This window comes from Podarcis liolepis (genome assembly GCF_965112155.1).
Source record: "Podarcis liolepis genome assembly, chromosome: 7".
NCBI classification, from domain to species: domain Eukaryota; kingdom Metazoa; phylum Chordata; class Lepidosauria; order Squamata; family Lacertidae; genus Podarcis; species Podarcis liolepis.
Genome location: NC_139561.1, coordinates 23,915,582 through 23,942,929, shown reverse-complemented (window position 1 = coordinate 23,942,929; position 27,348 = coordinate 23,915,582). Strand labels below are relative to the sequence as shown.

Below are 27,348 nucleotides of genomic sequence, written 5' to 3'. Positions count from 1 at the left end.
GGAAATGCTCTCACTCGCCTCACTGATGTAATGTTCTGTTCAACATATGAGGGTTGATGAGTTGATTGTGGTGTTTCTTACGTATTGTGGTGGTGCTGATTTTCTCTATGACATGCTTTCAGTTTGCGGTTTTATTTCTGATGTTTTATTTTTATTATTTTATTGTCAATTGTTCACTGCTCCAAGAACTTTTGTGGAAGGACGGTCTGCAAATACAGTAAATAATAATTTCTCTTTCTCATATCTTCTTGCTTTCCAGCTCCTGCTTTCTCTTTTCTTTGACTGCAGGTTTGGTTGGGACTTTCTGTTTCTTTTTGTGTCTCTCAAAACAGAAGCAACTACAGCAACATGAAAATGGATTGTTTAAAGCATCTTTATTGTCCTCTTCCTCCGTGCACTTCAGGATGTGATGTCCCTTTTATCCTTAAAATAACCCTGCAAAATAGTTAGGCAGAGAGTGAGAGAGCGCACCAAAGCATCACCTACTAAGCTTTGTGGCTTGAACCCAGGAATCTGCACTCTAAATCTAACCACTGGACCATACTCAACCCTTTGTTTTACTACTTCTTTCTGATGCTGCTGCAGTAGCATTCCCTTCCGTTTTGGCTGCAGAAAATATGGTATATTAGTTCAGTTAATTACTGTCAGAAGCACAAGCAATTTCCTAAGATTGTGAGGCACGTATTGCTGATAAGAACAGTTCAACAGTGGCACCAATTACTTTGCTGGGGGCTGAGGTCTTCAAGCAAAGTCTGGGCTGCTATCTCTTCAGGGTGCTCTAGCTCTGAATTTCCTGCATCAAGCAAAGAGCCAGACTATATTAGTCTTCCTCAAGTTGGTGCCCTATAGATATTTTGAACTAGAATGGCCATCATCCTTGACCATTGGTCATGCTGGCTGGGATTGATGGGAGTTTGTGTCCAAAATATGGAGGATATGGGGTTGGGGAATGTTTGACTAGATGTCCTAAAAGGTTCCCCCCAACTCTTTGGTTACCATCTAGTCCAGCATTCCCCAAACCCAAATCCTCCATGACTCTCTGCAAGGACCTAATGAGCAGCTTGCCATGTATGTTTGTGAAAATTTTCTACCTTTTTACTATCTGGCCATCTCTCTGCAACAGTCCTTCGCCACCCAATTTAAGATCCTTTGTTTGCATGTTAAATAGAAAGCTCAGTTTTCAGATGCGAGGTGTAACCTCAAACTTCCCATAGCTTTTTACACAGCCTTAGCTGCATTTGCTGAAATTTGCTGCACTGTGTGGCTGGAACATGGAACAAGTGTGTGGGAGGGGTTGAAAAATGTAGAGATGAAAAAAATTGATCAAGCTTAAAGTGTGGCTTTTAACAAACAAGGGACACTTCAGATCACAGTAATTGGCAGTAGAGAAATTAATTCCTGGAGTGGGGGGACACGAACATCACGTTTATGCCTACTGTGGTAAATACCTCTATGCACCTACTGAAATTCCAAGAATCTTAAAGAAGTGATCGCAGCTCAAGAACACCATCTCTCCCCCCACCCCATACCCAAATAGTAGCTTTGTTGGTTGTGGCTAGAAAGGAAGCCAGTTCCACGAAAGAAATGGAAACTAAGATTTTGCAGTTTGAATTACATCTTATAGAAGCCGGCCAGCAGCATTATTCCGGACATCCCAAAGGTTTTTAATTCCCACTAACAGAGAGGGTCCTCTGGAGTACTTGACGACTCACTATGACCAGCTGGCTACACACTCTGATGATAAAATTTCTCAACTTTGGAGTGACCTTGACTCCACAGTTCTTGTAGTTTCAGATTTACCCAGTGCCAGAGTTGGTGGTGTGTTGTGGGATGAGTTTCAACTTTTGCAGTCAGCTGATGTGGACAAGGTGCTGCAGGTATGCAGTCTGGGGTTTCCCCCCGGATTTAGATTTGTCCTACTGAAGGCCCAGGTAGATACTCTGGCAAGAAGCGCCTTTTACCAACTGCACCTGCTACAACAGCTATGGCCGTTCCTGGGCGGGGAGAGCTTGACCACAGTAGTTCATGCATTGGTGCCTTAAATATTAGATCACAGCAATGTGCTTCACGTGAGGCTTCCCTTCCATTTGATCCAGAAGCTGCAGTTAGTGTATAATGCTGCAGCACAACTACTGACAGGAGTGAGACCTTGTCAGCATATAGCACCTCTACTCAGAGATCTGCACTGGTTGCTGATTTGCTACTGGGCCAAGTTTAAGTTGTTAATATTAGTATATAAAGGCATCAATTGCTTGGAGCCAGTTTACTTGTGGGATTGCCTTTCTTCGTATATGCCCACTCAATGGCTTGGATCTTTGGAACTTACACTGTTACAAGTGCCACACAATATTCATTATGCACTTGTAAGAAATGTATATTTTAGTGTGGCAGCCCCTATACTTCAGGAACCCTGCATATTGACATCAGGCAAATGCCTCACTGTAGTCTTTCTGGCAACTGTTTATAACATTTTTGTTTAGGCAAGCCTAGCCAGGCACATAGAAATTGATGTGTTTTCATATTTTTTAGTTTGCAGCTGATTTTAATTGCTTTAAAAAAATATTACATGTTTTTAATTGATCATTTTAAAACTTATTGTCAGCCACTTATTGTTTCAATCAAATGGTATATAAATTTTGTTACATAAATAAGATTTTCTAGCTACGACATTATCTGTCACAGTCAGGTTCTCGTGTAGGGATGCTCTAGAAATTTGTTCTTTGCAAATTTTTATAATTGCCTTGAACTGATACACACATCCCAATCTAATCTCTGAATCAGAATGCAGTTCTCCAGATTTCACCTATGACTTTTGCAATGCTGTTCTCATATTTCTTTAAAAATGAACCCAAAATGCATGTAAAAATGTGCACTTTAGGATAAATTACATTTGAAAATGCATTCTTTGAGAGTAAATTTAAAAATGGGCACTTTGTAATAATGATAATAATAATAATAAAGTTCAATAATACTTAAAATACCAAATTTTGTGTGGCACTCAGCAGGGAGGAGGATGGGGACAAAACTAGAATTAGCTGTTATCATTTCTGTCTTTGTCTGTCATTGGTTGTGGCTCCACCTACTGTTTGCCTCCTTGTACAGTGGTACCTCTGGTTAAGTACTTAATTTGTACCGGAGGTCCGTACTTAACCTGAAACTGTTCTTAACCTCAAGCACCACTTTAGCTAATGGGGCCTCCTGCTGCTGCCGCACCGCTGGAGCACGATTTCTGTTCTCATCCTGAAGCAAAGTTCTTAACCCGAGGTACTATTTCTGGGTTAGCGGAGTCTGTAACCTGAAGCGTATGTAACCCGAGGTACCACTGTATTCTGCAATACCAGTCTCAATGGGCATCAGCCCCCAGTGAACTACATAGAACTACATCAGTTCTATAGCCACATCAAGTCTACCAGTCCTCTCTAAACAGCTTGCCAAGTCTTGTCAAGTTGTTGCTGAAGGGATCAACATATTTTTTCTAATATCCTCCTTTAGATCGCAAACAGGGACTCACATGACTGAATGCTCTGACATAAACAAGCAAAAAGCTTAGGCTTGAACCTTTCACTCTGATATACTTCATAAGTAGGTGGAGGGAAGTTTTCTATGGAGAAGCATTCTGTCATGCATTGCAGGGGGTTTGGACTAGATGATCCTTGTGGTCCCTTCCAACTCTACAATTCTATGGTTCTATTCGTTTCCTTGTATGCCGTTTGGCAGACACTGGTACAGTAGGCGTTAACTTTGAGGCAGCTAGGCTGGAGCTGACTCCTCTAAACTTTCAAGTAGCACCGTTTGTACACTGCTCCTAAGCCTTTGACAGGGTTAAGAACTTCGGAAGCTGCCTTACAATGAGTCTGACCAATGATTCTTCTAGTTTTATATATGTTTTATATATAGGGAATTGGGCACACTTTCCAGCCAATATGCATACTCTCCAACAGGCCTTGGGGAATGTGCACATCTCAATGGCACTTTGGAGAAATGTGCATGACTCCCTCTTCATGAACAGATTATCTGCATATTCTCTATGAAGCCTGGTAAATGTGCACAGGGAGCAGCTGCATATTAACTGTTCAACTTACATTGCGCCTAAGATATACAGTGACAAGCAGCAGCTCTGCAGGTTTTCAGATGGATGCCAGGATTGAATGTGGGACTTTGTTCATGCAAAAGTAGATCCTTTACGACTGATCTATGGTCCTTCCGAAAGGGTTAAAACTGTGCCATTTTCTTGTGCTGAAAGAAATCCCCTCCCCCATACACCTTACCTCCAGAATAGACCCAAAATATGAAGAATCAGCTCACAGATCTACAGAAACATAAGCAAATATTAGGAGTAATTGCAATTTTTTGATTCAGAGCAGGACAACAGCAGAACGATTAGTCATTACAGTTCACTTCACAAGAAGAATGAATGGCTGATGCAGCTACAATTATATTCCCTGCTCAGTATGCGCACAAAAGGAAACTCACCAGGAAGATCTAATTAGTATCTCTTTAGCAGACACTACTTCTGTAGTAGCAGAAGTGAATGAAGAAGCCTCATTTTGGAGCAGGTGTCCAACTGGCTTTCCCTCTGTCTGTAAGGTGCACACAGGTACTTGGAGCTCTTGGTTTGCTTAATTAGGGAGACAAAGTAGTAATTTCCCTGATTTGTTTTACAGCAGTCTTACATCTGAAGGATCTCTGCTATTTATCACATCTAACACTTTTTCTCTCTGTAAGGTTACCTGCATTCATCATCTCAACAGCCCCATTAAGAAGATAATCATCATTTCCATTTGAGGAAAGATGGGCCATTATGCTGCACAGCATCCATGGGCACCCACCTCAATGAGAATTGCACTGTCGGTTTCTTTAGCTTTCAGACAGTTGGAGGAGTACTATAGGCTGCATTTTCACAGATTGATGCTATGTATTGATTTCACTTGCAGCAGGCGATGGGGAACCTTCTACAGCTACTGGTGGGCAGGACCCTAATGGAAAAGTAGGTGGAGCAGTGAATGCAGATTTTACCATCATACAGAAGGCTAGTTTCTAAACACAATCACACACCCCTTTCTTTCCTCCATCCAGGCAAGCAAGAAGCAGTATCAGACTTCAAGGACACTTTGCAGCCAGACTAAAATAGGGAGGGTGCAAAGCAGAGTCAATGAGGGGTGTAGCCTGGGAACATTCTAAGGACCAGACAGAGAGGCCTGGAGGGCCACATATGCTCCCCCCCTCCAGACATTCCCTCGGGGCATCCACTAGAACTCTAGGTTAACCCTATACTTACCAAATATGCTGACAGTTAAAATGAAAATAAAGAATATTCCTATTTTATATACAATCAGTCCAGGACAGTAAAATCCAGTTCCTTTGTGACTGACATAGGGGTACCTCTTTGACGTGCTGTACCCTAAGAATGTCTTGGACTGAACATGGCTGAATGCCATCTTGTAGTAGACCATACTATTCTGGATGTACGAGTGTATGACTTGTGGGATCCCAAAGCTTATTTTGGGGTGCATATTCCTAGGTCTTTATTTGCTATCATTAGATGTCTTCACACATTCCTGAGTGTTGCACAAAAACAAAACAAAAAATCGACTGGAGAAAAGAATTGCATACCTTGAAAGGTATGGTAATATGATACAGGGTATTCAGAAACTTACTTTGGAGTTTGGGGACATATAAACCTTAGTTCTTTAAAAATGTTTTGATTGAGCTGCATTTTGAACTTTTGTGCAAATAAGGAACTATTAATCAACTTCAGTATTGTGTGAAATTCACACTTCTAGACCCCCACAAAAGGAACAGCAACATTTTATGTGTAGTACTCTCCTGAGTTCTTTACAGTATGGCTGTGGAATGTCTTCTAGAGAGGTGTTTGGAAATAGAAAAGGGGGTGGAGGGGTGGAGAGACACCATCAGTATCCTAAGAAGCAGAGCTGCCAAAATACTTCAGTTTTGCATAAACTGTTGTCCTTCATCCCAATATTATAAATGAACCATGAGGATTCAGGCAAAATGTAGGGCTGCAAATGTGCTTAGTTGAGATAATACTCAACAGACGGAGGAGGCACAGAGAAGGAACATAGTGGAGAGAGTGAAAGAATCCATCAGCCCTAGACAGTAATAGAGGGGAAGGAATCAGGTTGCAATGGAATGTGGCTGGGAAGATAAAAATCATTGGAAGAGCTGTCATCTACTTAAAAAACCTACATGTAGATTAGCTAGGCAATGCAATGTGGCAATGGAAGCATCTGTCACCATAGAAAATGGATCAGGAATACAAAATACTTTTTTTAAAAGCACACCCACATTTGGAGAGATAAATGAGGAGTCAATAAATAAATGAGAAGGGGAGAAATGTAAATAATAGCATAAGTGCTATCTAAAAATCAAAAGAAGGAATGTAGAATATCAGGAAGTTTAGACAGGCTCCAGCCAACCTTCTTTCTATCAATATTTCTTTTTCTTCCCCCTGACGTGCTTCAGGGCACATCAAGATTGCATAGGCTTGCGTGCTTCCAGTCTTCAGGTCAAAGAGCATTCTTAAGCATCCACCCTTACAGACTACCATTTAGAAACATCATTTTCTATTGCTTGAAGTCCCTGATCATTCAGAGGTATGTCAGCTGACTACCTTTGATTTCCCAAACCTGCCAACTCATCAGCATCTCCTTTCTAAAAATTGTAAAATGAAAAGTTAGGCTACTGTAGACTGCTGGCTTTGGGGCCATCTGCAGCCATAGCTGAATCCCGATCTGGAGGCTGCATTCCTTGGAAATAAAATTCTATTGATTAGACAATGGGTGAAGATCAGGCTCCACACCTGGCCAACCCAGAGGCTTCATTGTGGCAGCCAGTCACAGCAGCTGATGCTGTGTAAGAACATAAGAAGAACCATGCTGGATCAGGCCAAAGGTCCATCTAGTTCAGCATCCTAATCTCTCAGTGGCCAACCAGGAGCCGCAGTGGGAATACCAACAAGCCAGACATGAATGCAACAGCACTCTCCTTACCTATGATTCTCTATCCAGCGGTATTCAGAGGCCTCCAATAATGCAGGGAGAACATAGCCATTGTGGCCAGCAGTCATTACTGGCCTCACCTTCCATGAATTTGCCCAGTCCTCCTAAAGCTGTCCAAGTTGGTGGCCATCACTACCTCCCATGGAAGCAAATTCCATTGCTTAACCATGTGCTTTGTGAAGAAGTAATTTGGTGTGTCCTGAATCTTCCCACATTCATTGTTGTTGGATGCTCCTGGCTTTTTCGTATGAGCGGGAGAAAAACATTTCCCCGTCTGCTTTCTCCACACCATGTATGATGTTTTACATTTCTATCATGTCCCTTCTTATTTGCCTTTTCTCTAAACTAAAAAATAAGAAGCTCCGAATGAGTATATCTTCATCTAAAAGGCTGTGGGCCTAGGAGGTGAGGGGACTGGGAGTTGCTATCACTCTCCATTACAGTTGTGTCTGAAAGACTACACCCTCGGTATGTTCATTTGGTTCTCATTACTTTCCAGCTAAGGATGGAGTAAGCAGCCTAATCCTGTCACATTTCAGTTTTGCTGGAGTTCAATCACAGGTCTGCCTTGTCCCGTTTTCTGCAGCCTTTTTTTGTTTGTTTGTGGTTAAGAAAGCACAAAAAATGCATTTAGATTTTACACATTTTGTACCTTCTCCATAAAATACACATTTAGGGGGGTGTTCAACTACGCTCTACTCAGAGTAGACCTATTGAAATAATAGACTTAAGCTAGTCATGTCCATTAATATTAATGGGTCTACTTTGAGTAGGATTAACATTGAATACAGCCCTTTGGATGTATTTTTTTTACGAGAAAGGTTTTTTAAATAATAATTATTATTATTTATGTAATAAAGTGCAAGGCTTCCAAGAAGAACAATGAGAACCAAACCAGAGACAATTGCAACTTAATTCATATTAGGTATGTGTACATTCAGTATGTGTACAATTACTACACCCAGCTCAATATATATAGTGAGATATATAAAGGTATATTTATATATTTTTTCATCAAAACTTTGTGAGCCCATAACATATATTGAGAAATAATCCTTTTTTTCTACAGTGTTCTATAAAAACATACCATATTGACCAAAAACTGTCCTGCCTTTGACTTTGTTCTCTAGATGTAGCAAAGTATATTGACTTTGCCCTCATATTTTGTCATTTTAAGTGTGTTGTTACCACCTATTAAAGTCCAACTTTTTTTATTTGCCATAAACAGCATCCCAAACTCCAGTGAAGTTGGGGTTTGCCTTCCAATCCACAAGAAAGTTATTCTGACTGGTTCAGTCCCATGTAGAAAGCAAACTAAACCCATTCTTCTTCCAGCCCTAATTCCAGCCCTGCGCCTCAAAAGAGAAGAGAGAGCAGCTTGCTCACAAGAGGAGAGAATGAGGGCTGCCATTTTTCTCCAGGGTACCTGCTCTGGCTCTGTGAAGGCAAAAACACAGGCAAGAGCAACATCACAGGGCTGAGATTAAAAAAAAAAAAAAGGCGGGAAAACTGAGACCTCATGGAACCATTTTAGGGTTTGACTAACAATTCCTCCACTGCTCTCTTGGTATCCGTCGATTCTAGTTGCTGCAGGGTCATTGTTGTTGTTAATTAATTAATTAATTAATTACCTAATTATTACCACTTATTTGCCAGTTGGTGGCTGCTGGAAAAGCAATGGACTAGTGGCTGTGAAACTGTGGACGAAGAAGGCCACAGCCCCTCATGGCATTCAAAATGGCGTCTGCTTGTGGTGAAGGGTTGCAGAGTGCCATGAACTGTGGCCTAACCATGCCAAGGATGGGCTTCTGCAGCTGAGAAGCTGCTATGTCCCTCTCTGGGGGCAAGGAAAAGGAGGTGAGGAGAAATGTGGGGCTGTCTGATCTCCCACTCCTAGCATGGGAAAAGGGGAAAAGGGGAAAGCTATGCACAGGATACTGCGCCAGAAAAGAGGAAAGACTTGACACCTCAGGGATGCTGTTTTTGCTTGGGATTCAGCTCACCGCCAAAGCATGGCCCCAAGTCCCTGACTAAAATGGTGCCTCTCTCTCCACAAACAAACAAGCACCTGAAGCAAAATTTGAATTGTTTCGCAGTAGCTCCGGATGCCAGAACCCAGCCGACTGTTAAATCATTGGGGGCTGGTCTGGGAGCCGAGGGGAAATGTCACCACTAGGTGTTGTTCTTGCCTATCAAACCAATTTCCCAGAGGTAAAGACTGTCATAGGAACGTGGGAAGCTGCCTGATACTGAATCAGTCCATCTTGCTCAGTCCTGCCTACACTGGCTGGCAGCATCTCTCCAGGATTTCAGACAGGGAATCTTTCCTAGCCCTGCTTGGAGGTGTCAGGAACTGAACTCAGCGTCTCCTGCAAGCAAAGTACTTGCTCTGCCACGGAGCATGTGTGAGAACACCCCACTCCAGAACCCCTAAGAAGCAAAATTTATGGTAAGTTCACATTTTCCTGTTCCCTTGTGTGTCTGAAGATGGCACTGTGACCTTTGCATACACTGGGTTCAAGCCTGAGAGTAGCTGTGGGGAACCTTTTTGGCCCCCTAAATGTTGCTGTACTACAGCTCCCATCAGCTCCATCAAGCATGGCTAATTTATATTATTATTTATTAAATTTGTATGCCGCTCTTCATCCAAAGATCAGTGGACAGATTACAACATAAAAACCCTATCTATCTATCTATCTATCTATCTATCTATCTATCTATCTCTATCTATCTATCTATCTATCTATCTATCTATCTATCTATCTAAACATGACAGCAAAGTGATGACAGTCATTCTGTGTTGTTTGTTTCCAGCACTCGGTATTCTGACATTTCCACTGAGCTATCGCAGTTGATAGATCTGTATCCCACAATGTTTGCCAAATCCCCAGCTCAGCCTTCTAAGTGCCCATCGTAAGTGTGGAGTTGACGCCAGAGTCTAAATTTGATTGTGAGTTTAATTCATTTTGAACTGGCAGCTTGAATGAGAAACCTCTATAATCAATGCTAGTTCAATGTCTGGACCAAAGTTTAAGGCACGGAGGTCGCCTTGTGCACTTGTAGCTGTCTCTTGCATTGATCTTTTTCCTTTATAACCTACAGTAAGCATGCCGTTTGGCTCATTTATTAACCTCACCTACATATCAATCTTCGCCTGAGATGGCAGTTCTTCCGTTATCATCTGGTAGATTTCAGACAATGGAAGTGATTGAAACAGGAACTCCCACATTCCTAGGAAGATTAAGAGTGACACATCACCCTGTAATTTTGGGAGTTGTGCAATGGTTGTTCATTTGCATCAGAAGGGTAGGTGTGGATTGTGTTGCATTGTTCCATGTTATATATATATATTTAAAAAGAGAAGAAAAATAACTTCTGAAATATCTTCTTTGACTCATAGATATTACATATTCCTAATAAGTTATGGTGGCATAATTTTAGAAACAATAAGTTCTTTTCTCCAAACTAAAATGGAATGTCATTGCTATCTGCAAGGTTAAAGTTATGATGCCTTGTTGACTGTAGCTGCTGTACAGGAAGGGCCATAGAGCATCTGCTTTGCATTCAGAAAGTGCCAGGTTCAATTCTGGACATCTCCAGATAGAAGTGAGAGAATCCACTACTTGAAACTGGAGAGTTGCTGCCAGTCAGTGTCAGCAATATTGGGCTAGGTGGATGCAGATTAAGGCAGCTTCCTATGTTCTGAAAAGTTACTAGCCCCTGTGTTAATCTATTTTGGCCTTGTATTAGCAAAACCGATTTTCTTTTTAAAGTCTGTGGCTGTTGTCCAGAAGCTCACATGTGCCAGATCCATGTGAATGTGTTTTATTCCCCCTTTTAGTCTCTTTTTTTCCAGCCTCCAAGTGAAATCCCTCCCCTCCCCATACATATTGACATAAGCCACTCTGTATACCAGGGGTAGCCAACATGGTACATTCCAGATGTTGTGAACTACAACTCCCATCATCTCTGACCCTAGGCCACACTGGCTGGTGCTAATGGCAGTTGGAGTTCAGCAACATCAGGAGAGTCCACATTGTCCTATAAGATGGTATTATGGCATGAATCCACATTTCAGGATTTTCCGTGCTTTTCAGATCTGAGCTTCCAATTAAAATATTGTAAAGTAAGTTCAACACGTCCACAAACCATAACTCTGGTATCTACATTCAGAATCAATAAGAGTGTTGGCAGCTGGCTTTCTGTCAGGGTAGGCAATCATGACCCCAAGCCTCTTAGGGTTTTCCATGTTCAGGAAATCAAATGGAGAGAGAGAGAGAGAGAAGCAGAGAGCCTGCAAGCATAGCTGCATGCTCTAGCAGGAACGAGGTTTTATTGACAGAGTGACATTCCCAGTGAATTGAGATGTAAAATGCAGTTCCAAATGGACCATATTTATATTCTGGCACAAAGCCATTGCTCGATTGGTGTTACAATTTTGTTCTATGCAGCATGAGATATGGCCTCATGGAAGTCTGTTTCTGGTTGAACAGATGCACATGCCTTCTCCTTAAGACAGCCTTCTGAGCCTGATGCCCTCCAGATGTTGCTGGAATCCAGGTCTCATCAGACCCCAGACAGCAGGGCCAGTGGTCAGGGATGACAGGAATTGTAGTTCTGGTGGGACCAGGTTGAGGATGATAACAGTATTTCCTGCAGGGAATAACCCACCCATGGGCCCCATGCTATAAGGAATCATGGTTAAATGAAGGTGGGTTGTAGTTGTTTGCATGTTCAGTGTGACATTACATTACCCGGAAAGTTCCATTTCTGAAAAGCACTCAACTGTTTTGGTAACAGGCCAATGAGGTCCATTTTGGTGATGCTTATGCCAAACCTTTTACAATTATACAATTTCAAACTTTTTGAGTCCACAGCTCAAAATGCGCATGGGACATGACTTAGCTGATGATCTAGATAAGCCCTGCGATGTCCCAATGGGATATATGGAAGAAAGCAGCCTCTTAAGAATGCAGGGGCCAATCCATGTAGTCATGACTAAGTTTCTTTTGGCATGGCAACGGCATTTTCCTAGGCTGCACACACCATTTGAAAAGCATGCATGTTTAAGACACGAGTCACAGCCGAATGGAAAATTGGCACATGCAGTCCCCAAGACATACCTTTTTTTTTGCCCCCTCCTTTGAAATATATTTTAGAAAAGAAAAAAGATTGCCATCCTTATTTTCATATATTGTTTTAAGTAAATTGAACTCAGCTGTGGCAGCTGAGGGCATTTGTTGTTTTTCCATAGCAAAGATTGCTAAGCATCAGAGCAAAATGTGGAGCCAATAAAAGAAAAAGTCATCTCAGTGAGTTTCATGCTGCCATCTTACTTTACTTTTAAAAATGTGATCGCCCCCTGCCCCACTCTTTCACACACACAGAGCTAAGCCATCTGATTCAGGCGGATAAATGCTTTGTGCCTATGGAATTTCTGTAATGTGGTCAAAAACATAGCAAGTTCCCAAATTATTTTATTCTGGCAGCTGCTGCCTCTGATGAAAGTTGATTTAGTGAGCATAGGGTGGGAAGGGGAAAGCCTTGCAGGGCCGGTGTGGTGTAGTACAGACTTTTCCAACCTTGGATCCTATGGCTTTTTTGGACTGCAACTCTCATCAGCCCCAGCCAGCAACTCTGAAACAACCCCAGGGCCCTAGGTTGGGAAAGGCTGGTGTTGCAGATAAGTTGTCAGGCAAAAACAGTGAGGCCTGTGCTCCTCTATTCACCACTCAGCCACAAAGCTGTGTTATGTTGGGCCAGTTGCTGTCTCTTAGCCTAACCTACCTCACTGGGTTGTTGTGAGGATAAAATGCAACAATCTCTTTTGCCTTGAGCTTCTTGAAGGAAGGGGAGGATACAGTTGTGATAAAAATCTCTCTGAGTTTTGGAAATGGAAGTGGGGTGAAAGGAGGCAGGTGTTGGAGTCTTGGGCTTGAACAGCTGCAGCTTAGCATAGCTGAGACTATGTGTGCTCGGGCTTCAGCACTGCCCAACTTCCAGCACAGAAGGGAAAGGCTGTAGCTCATTGGCAGAGCATCCATTTTGCGTATAAGTTCCCATGTTCACTCTCCGGCATCTCCAGGTAGGCATGAGAGACGCTCTTGCCTGAAGCCCTGGAGAGTTGCTGCCAGTCAGTGTGGACAAAAGTGTGATAAAAAGACCAATGTTCTGACTTCATATAAGGCACCTTCCCGTGTTCCTAAAGGATTGCATAATCAGTATTTGTGTGGACGCGCAACACAAGTTAGCATTTTGCAGCACTTGCTGAGGCCCACATCACAGCAGGGCCCCCAATGTTGACCTCAGAGCATCCCTGATCCTGCCTCTGCTTGCCTGGAGAGCCACTGCCAGTCAGTGTAGGCAACACTGAGCTAGATGGATCAATAGCCTGACTTCGTATTAGGCAGGCTCCTGTGTTCCTTGGTTTGGCCCCAGCCCCAGCCCCAAGGATTTCGGGTACAGCTGTCCACAATCCCAGCCCAGCTCTTAACAGCGACAGAGGAAATATTGTCTCTTCAACATGCTTATTCTCAGCAGCCTTTAATTACCTGTTTTGTCTTGGGGAAAATGCTGCCACTTGCAGAACCCAGTCGAGCACCAAAGCCTAATCCAATCAGCTTGATGATGTATGCAAAAAAGAAAAAAAAATCCCTGGAAAATGACCTTGTGCATAATTACTCATTTGACGACTGTTAGCGAATGACACAAACGGAATCCGACACACATTGTAAGGCATTAATGAGTGCTTTCCTCCTCTTTCTCCCCCTCTCCCATGCTCTTCTTGCACGGAAAAAAAATGTTTTAATTAAGACTTCCTTGATTAGTCATTTAATCAGTCATTAGGCCAATACAGATGGAGTCAATTATTTTTTTAACACTTGAATAGATACTTGATGCTACTGCAAAACGATGCACACATTTATTTATTTTATTTTATGTTGGATCCTCAGCCATTGCGTTGCAGTAGATGGGACAGTAACAATATCTGTTCTGGAAAGCTAAGCTCCAATCTACTGTTGTTATCAGTGATGTGGCTGCAAGTCACCCAAACACGGCTTCACTTCCAAACCCAGGAGTGGTGGTGGTGGTGGTGGTAGTAGTAGTAGAATAAGGGCTGGAGTCAGACATAGGTCAGCAACAAAAACAATAAATCACTAGAGGCCAGTGTAGTTAAATCTTTATTCATGGAAACACGCCACAGCTCAGGCCTAGTGGTCTCAGCAAATCTTTCTAGGAGTTGCCCCACTGAAGCAGTTGCGGGAAGAATTCTACAAACAGGGAACTGCCACTGTGAAGGCCCTGTCATGGGTCAACACCAACCAGGCAGACCACAGTGGTGGCACCACCAAGACTCACTTGCTGATAGGTAAAGGTAAAGGAACCCCTGACCATTAGGTCCAGTCGTGACCGACTCTGGGGTTGCGGCGCTCATCTCGCTTTATTGGCTGAGGGAGCCAGTGTACAGCTTCCGGGTCATGTGGCCAGCAGGACTAAGCCGCTTCTGGCGAACCAGAGCAGTGCACGGAAACGCCGTTTACCTTCCCACCGGAGCGGTACCTATTTATCTACTTGCACTTTGACGTGCTTTCGAACTGCTAGGTTGGCAGGAGCTGGGACCGAGCAATGGGAGCTCACCCCGTCGCGGGGATTTGAACCGCCGACCTTCTGATCGGCAAGTCCTAGGCTCTGTGGTTTAACCCACAGTGCCACCCGCGTCCTGCTGATAGTAAGGTCCGATAAAGGGCTCTTTTCAATACTTGGGTCCCAAGCCATTTAGGTATGTTAGTACTTATACATTGATTTAGGCCTGGTAGTTCACTGGCAGCAGCGTAGCACTTTCAAGACCAATGACTCACAGTCCTATCAAGCTGCCCTGCTAACCAGCCTAGCAGCCACTTTAGATACACCAGGTTTAGACACCAGGCCATCTCCAAGGGCAGCTGCACATACAGTGCATTACAGTAGTCCAGAAAAATGACTCATTGCCAATCATCCTCTATCATAGAATGTTTGGATTGGAAATAACCTTAGAGATAATCTAGCCCAATCACTTACTCAGGATGGGATGCAAATACAGCATCCCTGATTGATGGCCATCCAGCTGCTGCTTAAATACCTCCAGCGAAGGAGAGCTCACCACTCCTCAAGGCAATCTGTTCCACTGTCATGCAACTCTAGCTGAAATATGCTTCCCTGCAGTTTCCATCCATTTTTTCCACCTAGTTCTGCCCTCTGGAGCAACAAACAACGTCTTCCCCATCCTTCTGCATGGCAACCCTTCAGATACTGTTAATCTGCAAGATATAGAGACTAAGAGGACCACTCTACTTAAACATTGGTTCACTTCAGCCGTAGTATTTTGTTCAGAACTGTGGAGTGTCTTCTGGCATATGTAAAGACTAACAGGTTCATGGCTGATGCTATCATGAGTCTTTCTGAGGCAGTCCTCTTAAGCGGCACTCTGGGAGGGATGGCAGATTTGGATCTGAGTTCCCCACCTGCCTCCCTGCTTCCTCCCTGCTTACTTGCAGTGGTGACACTCCCTCTGGGGGCAGGGGGCAGTTTCTTCATCCATTTCTATCCTCCATTCAGCAAGTACTCACCTTATCCCCAAGGCCCTTGGAGTCCCTTCCAACCCTACAGTTCTATGGTTCTATGATTCTATGATTATATGCCTCTTCCATTCTGCCAGCCTCTCCCTCTCTCCTTTGCACCATGGCTTACTAGCTGGAGACTGAAGCCGCTCACTTACAAAGCCGAGAGCAGCACGGGACTTGTGAGTTAGTGGTTTGATGGAGGTACAGAAAGGAAGGGAAAGGAAGGTACCATGAAACGAGGAAGAGAAATGCTGTTGTGTGCAGTGCGCAAGGTTTCTGCTTCTAATCTATCTTAACAGGGTGCCAGAAGAGCAAATTGTAAAGTACTTTGTACACACAGGAAAAATGCTACTAAGAGAAATGTTAGTGGACAGTACCAGATGCCACAGAGGAAGTGTACAAAAAAGTAGCCAATAATTCATCTCCCCATTTGCTCACCCATGAGCGGCACTTGTTGTTTGCAGATGCCCATCTGCTGTGTTCTTGTTTCTGAACAAAAATACAAAAAAAAAAGTTGCATTTTTAGTTGTCTGTTGATTCTGGATTCTTATCCCTCCCCTCTCTTTTTCATCTTTCTGGGCATATGTGGCATTTAAAAAAGAATTCAGAAACAAAATTGTAGATCGATCCCCACATCTTTTTCATATACACATCTCCTCACCAGTGGTTTTTCCAGCAGTTTTAAATTCTTTTAAAGGGAGATTCTGTTGCCTGAATCTGGTCCTTCTGCATACAAAGCATTACCACACTGAACTATCTTACCTTATTTTGTTATTTAAGGTATTTTTATACTGCCCTTCCAACAAATATTCCCATAGTGGTTTATTTAATTCTACCCAGAGAACATTCTTCCCCAAATTTGTGCCCTCTAGATGTTTTGAACTACAGCTTCTACATGCTCCAGCCAGTCTGACTGGTGGTCAGAATTGTTAGGACCAACGCACCTGAAGGGTGCCTGGGTGAGAAAGACCACCACAGATTATGTACCCTTCCACTTTTTCCTAGGTTATATACTGTAAGTGGATGTATGAGGTACAGGCGGTCTTGCGTTTTGGCAGGGAGCTAGCCAAAATGGCATTTTCGTCTCTTCCAAACACATGATTAAGGTACTGCAGGTATCCCCCCCCCAAACTTGCGCACAGTCGACTTGTGTGTGACCTCGTATATTGTGTGGTGCCTGGAAATAAATAATATAATTCATACCAGGAATGCAGGGAGAGAGCTGGAGAATCGTGGCTCATGAAGAGACCCTGCCCAGATCCTGAAGAGTGAGGGCGGAGAAGAGGCTGGAGGCACAACGGGGTTTGTTTAGGCTGCTCAGCCTCCCCGCCTAACAGCTGATGCATGCAGTAGTGCAGCAGGAGCAGCCGCTTTTCTGCACATCTTCTAGCCTCCAGCCAGCCACAGAGCTTCAATTCCCATTGTGGATATTTTTGGTATAATATTTTTGAGATGGATTGGCGAGAAAGTGGGAGAGAGGGCATTTAAAGGGTGTTTAGAGGGTGCTCCCCACTTACACGATTTTCACTTATGTGCGCAGGGCACACATAAATGGGTATTTTCGACTAGGGCTACACACAGCGCCCCTCCCTTCCTTCACTGGACCTTTATCTCCCACCAAAAGGTGTACGAATAATTTCTGTGACTTTCATGGGCTCCCTCTTTCAGGTGGGTGTGATACTTACAATTTGAGAAGGTGGCCGGATGGTCTTCCCACCTTTTTTTCTTACAACATTGAGCAAAATAATGCCACTATGTGATGGGCCCCTGGAGGAACCTATCTTTTTTCTCTGTGCGTTGCTGCTGGGAAACACATTACACCATCCCAAATGGCATTCCCAGGGTCAATGTGGCGTTTGCCACAGTCATTCTTAAGAGATGCCTAACCCAACCAACAGTTGGCTTACCTTTGTTTAACCAAGTTAATGACTGCTGTGGACCTTGAAACACTAAGTATTACTATCACCAAAGCTGTCATTGCTGTTTTTTCCATTAGATGAAAAGTAGCTTTGATTATTAGGAAATATTTATAAGATCAACATCTTTATGCACCCGTTCCATATAGGGACATTCTGAATGAGAGCCATTGTGCTGGGCTTAGAGCAGAGCTTTCCAAATTTTTCATGTTGGTGACACACTTTTAAACATGCATCATTTTGCGACACAGTAATTCAGTTTTACTAGTGAACTGGAGGTCAAACTAACCCTTTTCCAGCCCCAGTAAGAGCGCGGGGAGTGTTTGCACAACACACCTATGCACTGCAGCCAACACACTAACATGTCGTGACACACAGGTTGGAAAGTTCTGGTTTAGAGTGTTGGACTAAGACATGGGAGACTAGGTTTCAAATCCCTGCTTATCCATTAAGTTCACTTGGTGGACTTTGGGCCAGACACAGTCTCTCAGCCTTGTCTACTTGCTGTGTATGCCACCTTGAACTGCTTGCAGGAAAGGTGCAATATAAATGTCATAAATACATAAATGAACATTCTCAAGTCTTGGATCTCCATGAATTAAAAAAGCCTGATGGAAAGAGAATGCAAGACTGGTCTTCATTCAGACAGGGCTTCCTTGAGCTAGGAGTGAGCAGAGAGCTGTTTTGTGGCTGGATGTTGAAAAAGAAAAGCATTTAACTGTGCAGTGCTACACATGTCTTCTCAAAAGTAATTGCGTGTAGAAATCAGCCTAACAATGATGTCCTACGTGTGTTTTCTCAGAAGTAAGCCACATTAAATTCATGGTGGCTTACTCCCAGTATAGGATTTCAGCCTAAAGTTTGCAAACACACCCACACATAACCCCTGCAAATACTCATCCAAAATAATCTGCCTTTAGCAATGGAAGCTTAATGGAAGCAACTTCTGCTTTATTGCAGTGACTTTGTCCACTCTGAAGAAGTACTTTAAGGAGCTGTCCAACTTTTAAGATTTCCCTGGCCTACCATGACATCCAAGACCCTGCCACGTCATAATTCCCCCCCCCCTTGGGCGTGTCATTTTCATAGGAGTTTGAAGGAAGGAGGAATAATAGAATGTGTGTGCATCTCCTGCCTTTATATACTTTTCTTAAGAAAAAAAGGTTTTAAGATTTGAAAAATGAGCCCTGTCTTGTCTGAGCAAGGAATAATAAATAAAAGCAGGTGTGAAGGGTTGGAATCGAAAACAGATGGATATGAAGGATGTGATCCGACTTCCCTACGGCTTCAGTCTTTAATCCCTGTGGCTTAGTGTGAATACTTCCCCCCTGATGCAATGCAGAAATAATAAATGGAGCAGAGCATATGGAGTGTGGGGGGGTCTCTTAATGGCTGAACAAGGGGGCAGGGATTGGGAGGGGTGGTGAACGAAGTTAACCCTTTCAGAGGCAGCTGCTCTGATTCCCTCCTCTATGCAGCCCCCTTCCTGGTGTGCCCCTGGCCATAATTATATAACACAAAAGCTGTAGAGTGGGGAAAGAGGAAGAACCTTCATGAGGAAAACAGTCACTGGAAGCAACAGAAGCACTGTAATACTTCACTTCCTTATTGTTTATATTTCATGGATTGAACACTAGTGCACAAGCATGAAGGTTCTCCTACCTTGATCTTGAGAGCCAGTGTGGTATAGTTGTTAGACTAGAATCAGTGAGACCCAGATTCAAATCCCCTACTCAGTCACAAAGCTCAGTGGGAGACTTTAGGCTAGTCACCATCTTGCAGACTAACCTGTCGGGAGGATAAATTGTATTGGTCTCTACAGCCACAGCAGGTGCTGTGGTCTGATTTCATCGCTGAAGGTACACTCTTCCATTATGTCCTTTATGTCCCAAGAAAGACAGATGCCACCCAGCCTTGCATCTTCCTTTTGAAGGAAGTGGCTGGAGTCTTGGGACAGGGCAGAGAAACAGGCACTTCTGAGAATGCAGTGGGCCTGTGAAGTTTGCTTTTCCTGTCTTCTCCATGTCCATAGAGACTGAGATAGAGTAGGCACCAGCTCAGCATCTGACTTATTCTCAATCGCCTCCCCAGAAAGAGAAAACTCTTTACTGTCAGGAGTAGGTGCCAGAAGCAGCTCCAGAGTAAGAGGTGTCTGACTAAAGGGATCCACGGGGGCAGAACATCTGTCAACCCATTTGATTCCTCCCCTGGATTTCCTTACTCTATAGATCACCAGCCCTTGCCTCATGGATTAAATGAGGAGGGGGAGAACATATACACCACTGTGAACTCCTTGGAGAAAAAGGTGGGATATAAATGCAATAAAATAAAAAGAAAGAAAGAAAATAAAAAATTGAACCCACAACTTCCAACACATTTGGCATTCTCCTAATCACTACATTCTTATCTAACACCCTTGGGTCCACAATGATTTCACTAATGGGAAAAGGAATATATATATGGTAAGGTGTTGGCCAAATGTATGAAATGAAAGCAGTTTCATTTCTTGAAAGCTCCCCCTCCCCCCAGCAGTTTAAGAGAGAGAGAGAGAGAGAGAGAGAGAGAGAGAGGTGTAATGTCATAAAGTCCTACATTAATCCAGAGTTTAAATATGATTTAGGCAACTAATATTCTTGCTTCCATCTTCCGTGCCTTGAAGGGACCACTCCTTTGCAAATGCAATCTATGCTAATGGATGGTTAAGCTCTTCTAGAGGAAAATTAATCTGGAGGAACTAAAAATGCAGCATTACACTGAAGAAGGCAGAATATATTCAGCAGCTAGGAATGTACCCAGCCCTAGTAGTAAACTAAGTTGATTTCTGGGTGGCTTAGCTATAAGGAGGTACAAAAGTCAGTGGCGGCTGGTAGGGTGGAAGTCAGTGATACCAACAGTATGCCAGTGATAGCTCGGGGACGGTCTAGGGCAGACTGATGTTGGTGGGGCAAAGTTCACTGAATTATAATGCTGCAAGGAACAACCAAGAAAACTGATAGTCAACTCAGTGTTTTGTGGTAGACTTCACTAAATCTAAGCCATATTGAATGGATATCTGTGCAACACCCTTAGGAATAAAAGTCTCCAATTACTTACTTACTTACCTACCTACCTACCCACTCGTATTTTTAGCCTTTTCCACTACCTCAGGCATCAGGCAAGTACGGTAACTGCCCTTCAGAAACCTAAAAATCTTTTTGCATTGTCAGTGCCAGTTCTGGATAATCTGTTAGGGCACTCACAGCCATCATAGAAAGCTGAATGAGGGATCAAATCAAAGTACCAAACACATAGATTTGTGGAACAGTTGTAGTTTGGGCAATTTGCACCTCAAATCTGGCACCCTTAATAAATCCTAAGGTAAACACAGGCCTGCAGTCTAGGGAATACTCATAAATATTGAAGTGAGACCTCCCCAGCAGTTCCTAAACTAGGGATAGTGAATTTGTGGCCCTCAAGATGTTGTTTGGCTACGACTTACACTAGTCCCAGCCAGCATGGTCTGTGGGTATGGATGATGGGTTGTTGTTGTTTAGTTGTTTAGTTGTGTCCAACTCTTCATGACCCCATGGACCAGAGCACTCCAGGCATTCCTGTCTTCCACTGCCTCCCGCAGTTTGGTCAAACTCATGCTGGTACTTCAACAGCACTGTCCAACCATCTCGTCCTCTGTCGTCCCCTTCTCCTTGTGCCCTCCATCTTTCCCAACATCAGGGTCTTTTCCAGGGAGTCTTCTCTTCTCATGAGGTGGCCAAAGTATTGGAGCCTCAGCTTCACGATCTGTCCTTCCAGTGAGCACTCAGGACTGATTTCCTTAAGAATGGATAGGTTTGATCTTCTTGCAGTCCATGGGACTCTCAAAAGTCTCCTCCAGCACCATCATTCAAAAGCATCAATTCTTCGGTGATCAGCCTTCTTTATGGTCCAGCTCTCACTTGGGAGTTGTAGTCTAATAACACCCGGAGGACCATGACTTTCTCATATCTGTCTTAAAGTAGTATGAAATAGATATGAACATATTGGCTTGGTTCACACATCATGGAAAGCCAAACTATGTTAACCAGGACCATGCAAACTTCTGGAATCCCGAGAAGGGCTTGCAGCTGCTTTGCTGCTCACCAGTCTTTTTTTCTCCCTCACTGTGCTGAACTAAGCCAATGTTTGACATAAGAAGTCCGGAGTTGAATAAGGGTTTGGAGAAAAATACATTTTGCCTTGGCTATTTGAAAATGCGGCAAATGTAAATATGTTGAGAACTTACAAATGAGTATTCACTTTCACTTACAAACTTCACTGACAAAGAAAGGACTTGATGAGTCATTGCCTTATCCTGTAACAGCAGCAATAAATAAAAATATATACTTCCCTAAATTTTGTTCATCCTGTTGCCTTTTTCTGTTGTTTTCTCTTGTTTTCAGTGACTTTTCTTGCGGAACTTAGTGACTCATGGAATTGCATTTGCTTTGCATGCTGCTGTGGATTAATGGTTTGAGAGTGTGAAGCAGGAAGTTGCTGCTTCAAATTTCACTTCTGCCATGAACCTAAGTAGGCAGACTTAAGCAAGCCACCATTTTCTTAGCCTTAGCTTTCCTGCCTGTAACATTGAGATGGTGATCTGTCTTACTATGCATTCTGCATCAAGGATGGAGAACCAGTGGCCCTCTAGATGTTGCTGGATTACAGTTCCCATCTGTCAGGGAACTGCCATCGGAGCCAGAGGGAGAGGGAGGGCTCCAGAGGGGTTCCGGAGAGCATCCCGGGAGGGAGAGAAGCAGCACATCTTCTGGGGAAGGAAATCAGCGTAACACCAGTGGAGAAGGGGGGCAGATGGGGGAATTGGCGAGGTGGCTCCAAGACTCTTCGCCGGGAACCAGTGGGGAGAGCACGGGTCCTCCGATGCCCACACCCTCCCTGCGCAGAAGCCTTCTGCGCAGGGAGGCTGGGTGGAGACTAAGCGTCAAAGAGCTTCTTTGCTGGAAGAAGTTCAAGAAACGCCCACTAACGGATTCTGCCAGTGATTGAGACAGTCACGGGCACGTGGCTGTCCAGACAGAAAGGGTTCACTCAGGCAACCAGCCAAGGGTGGCGTTGATTTACACACAAGCAACCCCTAGAACCATTACACCATCATTTCTGACCTTTGGCCATGCCAGCTGAGACTGATGGGAATTGGAGTCTAGGGCCACTGGTTCTCCATCCTATTCTCCATAAACATTGGCTACTCATGACTACTCTGGGGTATCTTGGCTCCTTTAACATGTGAATAGATAATATGAAGCTGCCTTTATATTTAGTCCCATCTAGCCCAGGATTGTCTGCTCTGCTAACAGAGCAGGAACTGTCTCCATTACTTCTTATCCAATCCATTGTAACTGGGAGATTCCATTTATGATGGACCTCAAAATGAACATAGATTATGTTTGAAATTAACTCTGTACCAAAGTTGAAGGATTCAATATAGACAGAATGAATGGCAAAACAAACAGACTTTTGGATCAACATGGAACAAGATATTTTTTCATTGGAAACCAGCACGCCTTTTCCAGGCAGTTCGTGACACTGGAGAGATTCCTCCCTGGAGAGGTTCCAGCTGGTTAGAAAAAGAGTTTTTTCACTATGGTGTGTGAGAGGCATGAGTAGTATTATCACCTTTGGATGTGTTGGTGTAATTTGTTCTATGTACATCAGCCTTCCCCATCCTGGTGCCCTCCAGATGTTGAGGACTACAGCGCCCATCAGCTCCAGACATCATGGTTGCTTAAGTTGTAGCCTAGAACACAAACTGTATGTATTTTCCCATGAGTGTAGAATCAGTCTTCTCCTATCTCTGTAAAATTATACATCAGCAGGACTTCCAGCTGTTCTATCTGGTGCAGAGCTAGTGTAACATAGGTTTAAAGACTGGCCAGTCTCTGGTTAAAACCTCTTCTCTGTATGAATTTACCACATGGCCTTAGGCAACTTACTGTCTCTAGCTCTCTTTTAACCTCCCAAATCATGGACAGTTCAACCATTTGCTGGAGCAAATTGAGTAGGACCATCAAGGACTTTATTGAGACAATAATGAAATCCCATCCTGTTGTGTTCACAGTCACTAACACCTGCACAACTGTATGAATGAAGTCCCTCCGCAATAACTTTGCCTCCCAAATTACTAATAATGTAGAACTAAGCCACAACTTGGAGGGGAGTAGGAGGCAGGAGATTTATGAAAAACTTCACAGCCCATGAAACCCCACCTGCCTGGGCCAGACTTGGATGTCTTTTGGTGGGTTGTCAAGACATTTTCATTCCACCAAGTTTTTATTTTACAGTGGTACCTCAGGTTAAGAACTTAATTCATTCTGGAGGTCCATTCTTAACCTGAAACTGTTCTTAACCCGAGGTACCAATTTAGCTAATAGGGCCTCCCACTGCTGCCACGCTGCCGGAGCACGATTTCTGTTCTCATCTTGAAGCAAAGTTCTTAACCCGAGGTACTATTTCTGTGTTAGCGGAGTCTGTAACCTGAAACATCTGTAACCCAAGGTACCACTGTACTTACCAATCTTTTATTAATCCTGTTTCTGGATTTGTTTTATTTGTTTAATCTTGTTTTAATGCTCTGATTTTAATAGTGAATCTATAGTCATTGTTGTAAGCCACTTTTTGGGCGGGGGTGTGGGTCCTTAGGGCCGAAAGGTGGTATATAGTTTTTGTGTATGTACATATATAGTGTTGGAATTGGGAGCAAAGAGACCAAGGTTCGCATCCAGTTAATACTTCTCAGAGTGGACCCCACTGAAGTTAACAAGCAGGTCCATGACTAAATTAGGGTGATGGAGTTCTATGGGGTGGTGCCCCCACGATGCCCTGCTTGCCTGTCCCTGTCGCTGCCACCAGGGTTCAGTAAGCAAAGCTTTGGCCAGGGGTGGAGGCAGTGATGGGACAGGCCACCCCTGCCAGCCGCTATGTCTCCATCAGCCAAACCTCATGTAGCTGCTTTGAGGGGTTGTTGTTTTTTTTGCTTTGCTTTGCTTTGCTTTTTAAACAGAACATCCCATCTAGTCCACCCTGAGTACTTTGGAGAAAAGGTAGGATACCAGTATGATAGACAGATATAAATAATATTGAAGAATGCAGGGCAGCTTGATTTTTAGCTCAGGGAATTCATGCATGCTATTGTTTTCACATTTTAATCCTTCCCTTCAAAATCTACTTATGCACATTACTTTTGAACTCTTTTCTTGTTCTCTATTTATTTGTTCAGCCCTCCAGAGGCTCTATAAAAAAAATAAAAAATTGTCAGATTCTTGTAAACTCTTTTATTTCTTCTAATGCTGGCAAACTATCAGGCTTCAGTTATTCTTAGTGCTAAATTATTTATCTTCTTTCCCCTCCAAGCTGTGATTTCTGAATCTTTTACTTGTCCTCTGGGAGATAAGCAAAGCCTATTTCTTGCCCCTTTACCTTCACCCCCTTTTTAAAAATCAAGCAGGAGTGTGTCTCTCTTTATGTAAGGAAAAGCAGAATAAATTATTCCTACTAAGTAGGCTACCAATGCTTATAGTACAGTTTATTCAGATGTAAGCCCCATTGGGTTGAATGGGACTTACTCCCTGGTAAGTGATTGTAGGATTGCAGCCTAAGTCTGCTATTCTGTAAACACTAGCCTGGGAGTAAGCCCCATGGAGAAAATGGATTGAGAAAAGTTTTTCTCCCTTTCTCATAGCACTAGAAATCTGGGACATCCAATGAGGTTGAATTTTGGAAGATTTGGGACAGACAAAATATCTTCTTTACACTGCACATAGTTAAACCTGGGTGGCTTTAAAAGAGGAGTACACAAATTCATGGAGGATACGGTTATCAGACTGACTACAAACCATAACAGCTATGTTCTACTTGTGCCATCAGAAGCAGTATGCTTCTGAACACCAGTTGCTAGCAGCCACAAGATGAGAGAGTGCTGTTGCACTCAGGTCCTGCTTGTGGGCTTCCCATAAAGGCATCTGACTGCAAATGTGAGAATGGGATGCTGGACTAGATGGGGTCCCTTTGGCCTGATCCAGCAGGCTGTTTTTATGTTCTTGCATGTATAATATCACACTGTACACCAGTTAATCAGTCAGGTGAACCATTCTGTCTCTTCCGCTCTTCCTTCACATTATGAGATTAATTACTTAAAACTCATAAAACGGTTTGCAGGGCACTGCCAATCAGCTGATTGACAACACCTGCAAACCCTTCTGCATAGCACTCTCTGAGCTGTGCAATCCCAACAATCAGCTGATCATCAGGCTGACTGCCAGGCTGTCTCGTCCCTGACCCCGGCCTGTGTGCAAGCAGAGAGGAAGAATGCGTGGGTGCACTGGCAGAGGAAGAGGCGTGCGGGGGGAGCACACCGCCCCCGGCAGCTCAATCCCGGCGGGGTGCCATCTCGGCTGCCCCCCCCGCCCACACTGGGCACCACGCCCCTACGGGCAGCACACCACGCCCCCAGGATGCGCGCCATGCCCCTGTGGGCGGTGCCCCATGCCCCCAGGACACGTGCCACGTCCCTACGGGTGGCGTGCCATGCCCCCAGGATGTGTGCCAGCTCCGCCACTGCCTGCTCTCCGCCCCCCCCCCCCCAGTGCTGGAGCATAAAGCTCTACCACTGCATGGGTGGGATGCCCGGTAGCCACCACCAGCTACTCACCTGCTACTGCTCATGATCCTGCACCACAGGTTCTGCTGCTGGACAGGCCTCAAATGGTAGCTGCCGAGCTGTGTGGCAGCCGAGTCCTAGCTAGCGCCATTACTTCAAATGCTGGGACTGGACAGGTGGGATTGTGAGGAAGGCACAAGCGCTTCATGCGTTCGCTGTTCACCATCTGTTCCCCACTGACCTGCGCTCCAGACACATGCGGCGGACATGTAGCAGACCTGGGGACGTGGCCCTGCAGACAAGCAGAGGCCTCTGCATACCTAGAGGTGGAAGCATGATGGGCGGCATATATTGCAAAATAAGTAAATACAGTGGTACCTCGGGTTAAGTACTTAATTCGTTCCGGAGGTCCGTTCTTAACCTGAAACTGTTCTTAACCTGAGGTACCACTTTAGTTAATGGGGCCTCCCGCTGCCGCTGAAGCACAATTTCTGTTCACATCCTGAAGCAAAGTTCTTAACCCGAGGCACTATTTCTGGGTTAGCGGAGTCTGTAACCTGAAGCGTATGTAACCTGAGGTACCACTGTAATATGCTGCACCATTCCCCCAAAAAGTGGTGCCCAGTGCAGACTGCCCTCCCCACCCCCAGCTAACTCCGCTACTGCACTGCCACCTGGGTGCAGAAAAACGGGGGGGGGGGGGGAGAAAGCAGGTTGCCATATGTCCTGAAAATTCCTGACATCTCTTAAACTTCAACACCCCCCCCCCCGATACCGTTTTAGGCATCCGATTTCCTGGCATGTCTGGAATTTTCCGGACATATGGCAAGCCTGTGTGCCACAGTATACAGCATCGTTGATAAGCAGTTGGCTATTGGCAGCACAGCTGAGACACTATCACCTCACTTTTTCTCCATCATCATCTGCAGGTCTGAAGGGGAAGATGAAGGATGGAAGGGTTCTAGAGCAAGCCATAATCATCAGAAAATCACTGCAGCACCACCAGGTATAATTTCTCATTCTCAAGCTCTCTCATCTCTTCCATATTTTGTGCAAATCACTGCTCCCCCCTCAAAAAAAAGTTGTTAATTTCAGGAGCAAAGTCACAGAGGTCAGGATGATGCAAGGGTGAAAAACTTGTTTTCATCAGTTCTGCACTTGAATGGTCCTGAGGGGTTTTTGTTTCA

The 27,348-nt window shown here is 44.0% G+C and overlaps 1 protein-coding gene and 1 long non-coding RNA gene across 13 annotated transcripts in view; one reads left to right on the top strand and one right to left on the bottom strand.

The window, feature by feature from the left end:
- The window catches only part of MORN1 (MORN repeat containing 1), a 119,630-nt gene that overhangs the window by 63,916 nt on the left and 28,366 nt on the right, over nt 1-27,348 (top strand). For 8 of the 9 annotated variants that reach the window (XM_083513094.1, XM_083513092.1, XM_083513095.1 and 5 more), the window contains one exon: nt 27,091-27,167. In XM_083513094.1, the coding sequence (XP_083369220.1) occupies nt 27,091-27,167 (77 nt within the window). Of the gene's footprint in view, nt 1-259; nt 549-27,090; nt 27,168-27,348 lie in introns of those variants that run through there. The other variant, XM_083513096.1, reaches the window with a different exon arrangement.
- On the bottom strand, nt 330-9,464 carry LOC310711457. 4 transcript variants are annotated; one of them, XR_014528455.1, is made up of 5 exons: nt 8,662-9,464; nt 7,011-7,364; nt 4,474-4,618; nt 4,269-4,309; nt 330-435 (listed from the first exon to the last, which is right to left on the bottom strand). It is a non-coding gene; the product is annotated as an uncharacterized lncRNA (long non-coding RNA). The 4 variants fall into 4 exon arrangements; XR_014528456.1 differs by lacking the exon at nt 4,269-4,309 and having other exon boundaries at nt 332-435; XR_014528457.1 differs by lacking the exon at nt 330-435 and having other exon boundaries at nt 3,903-4,309.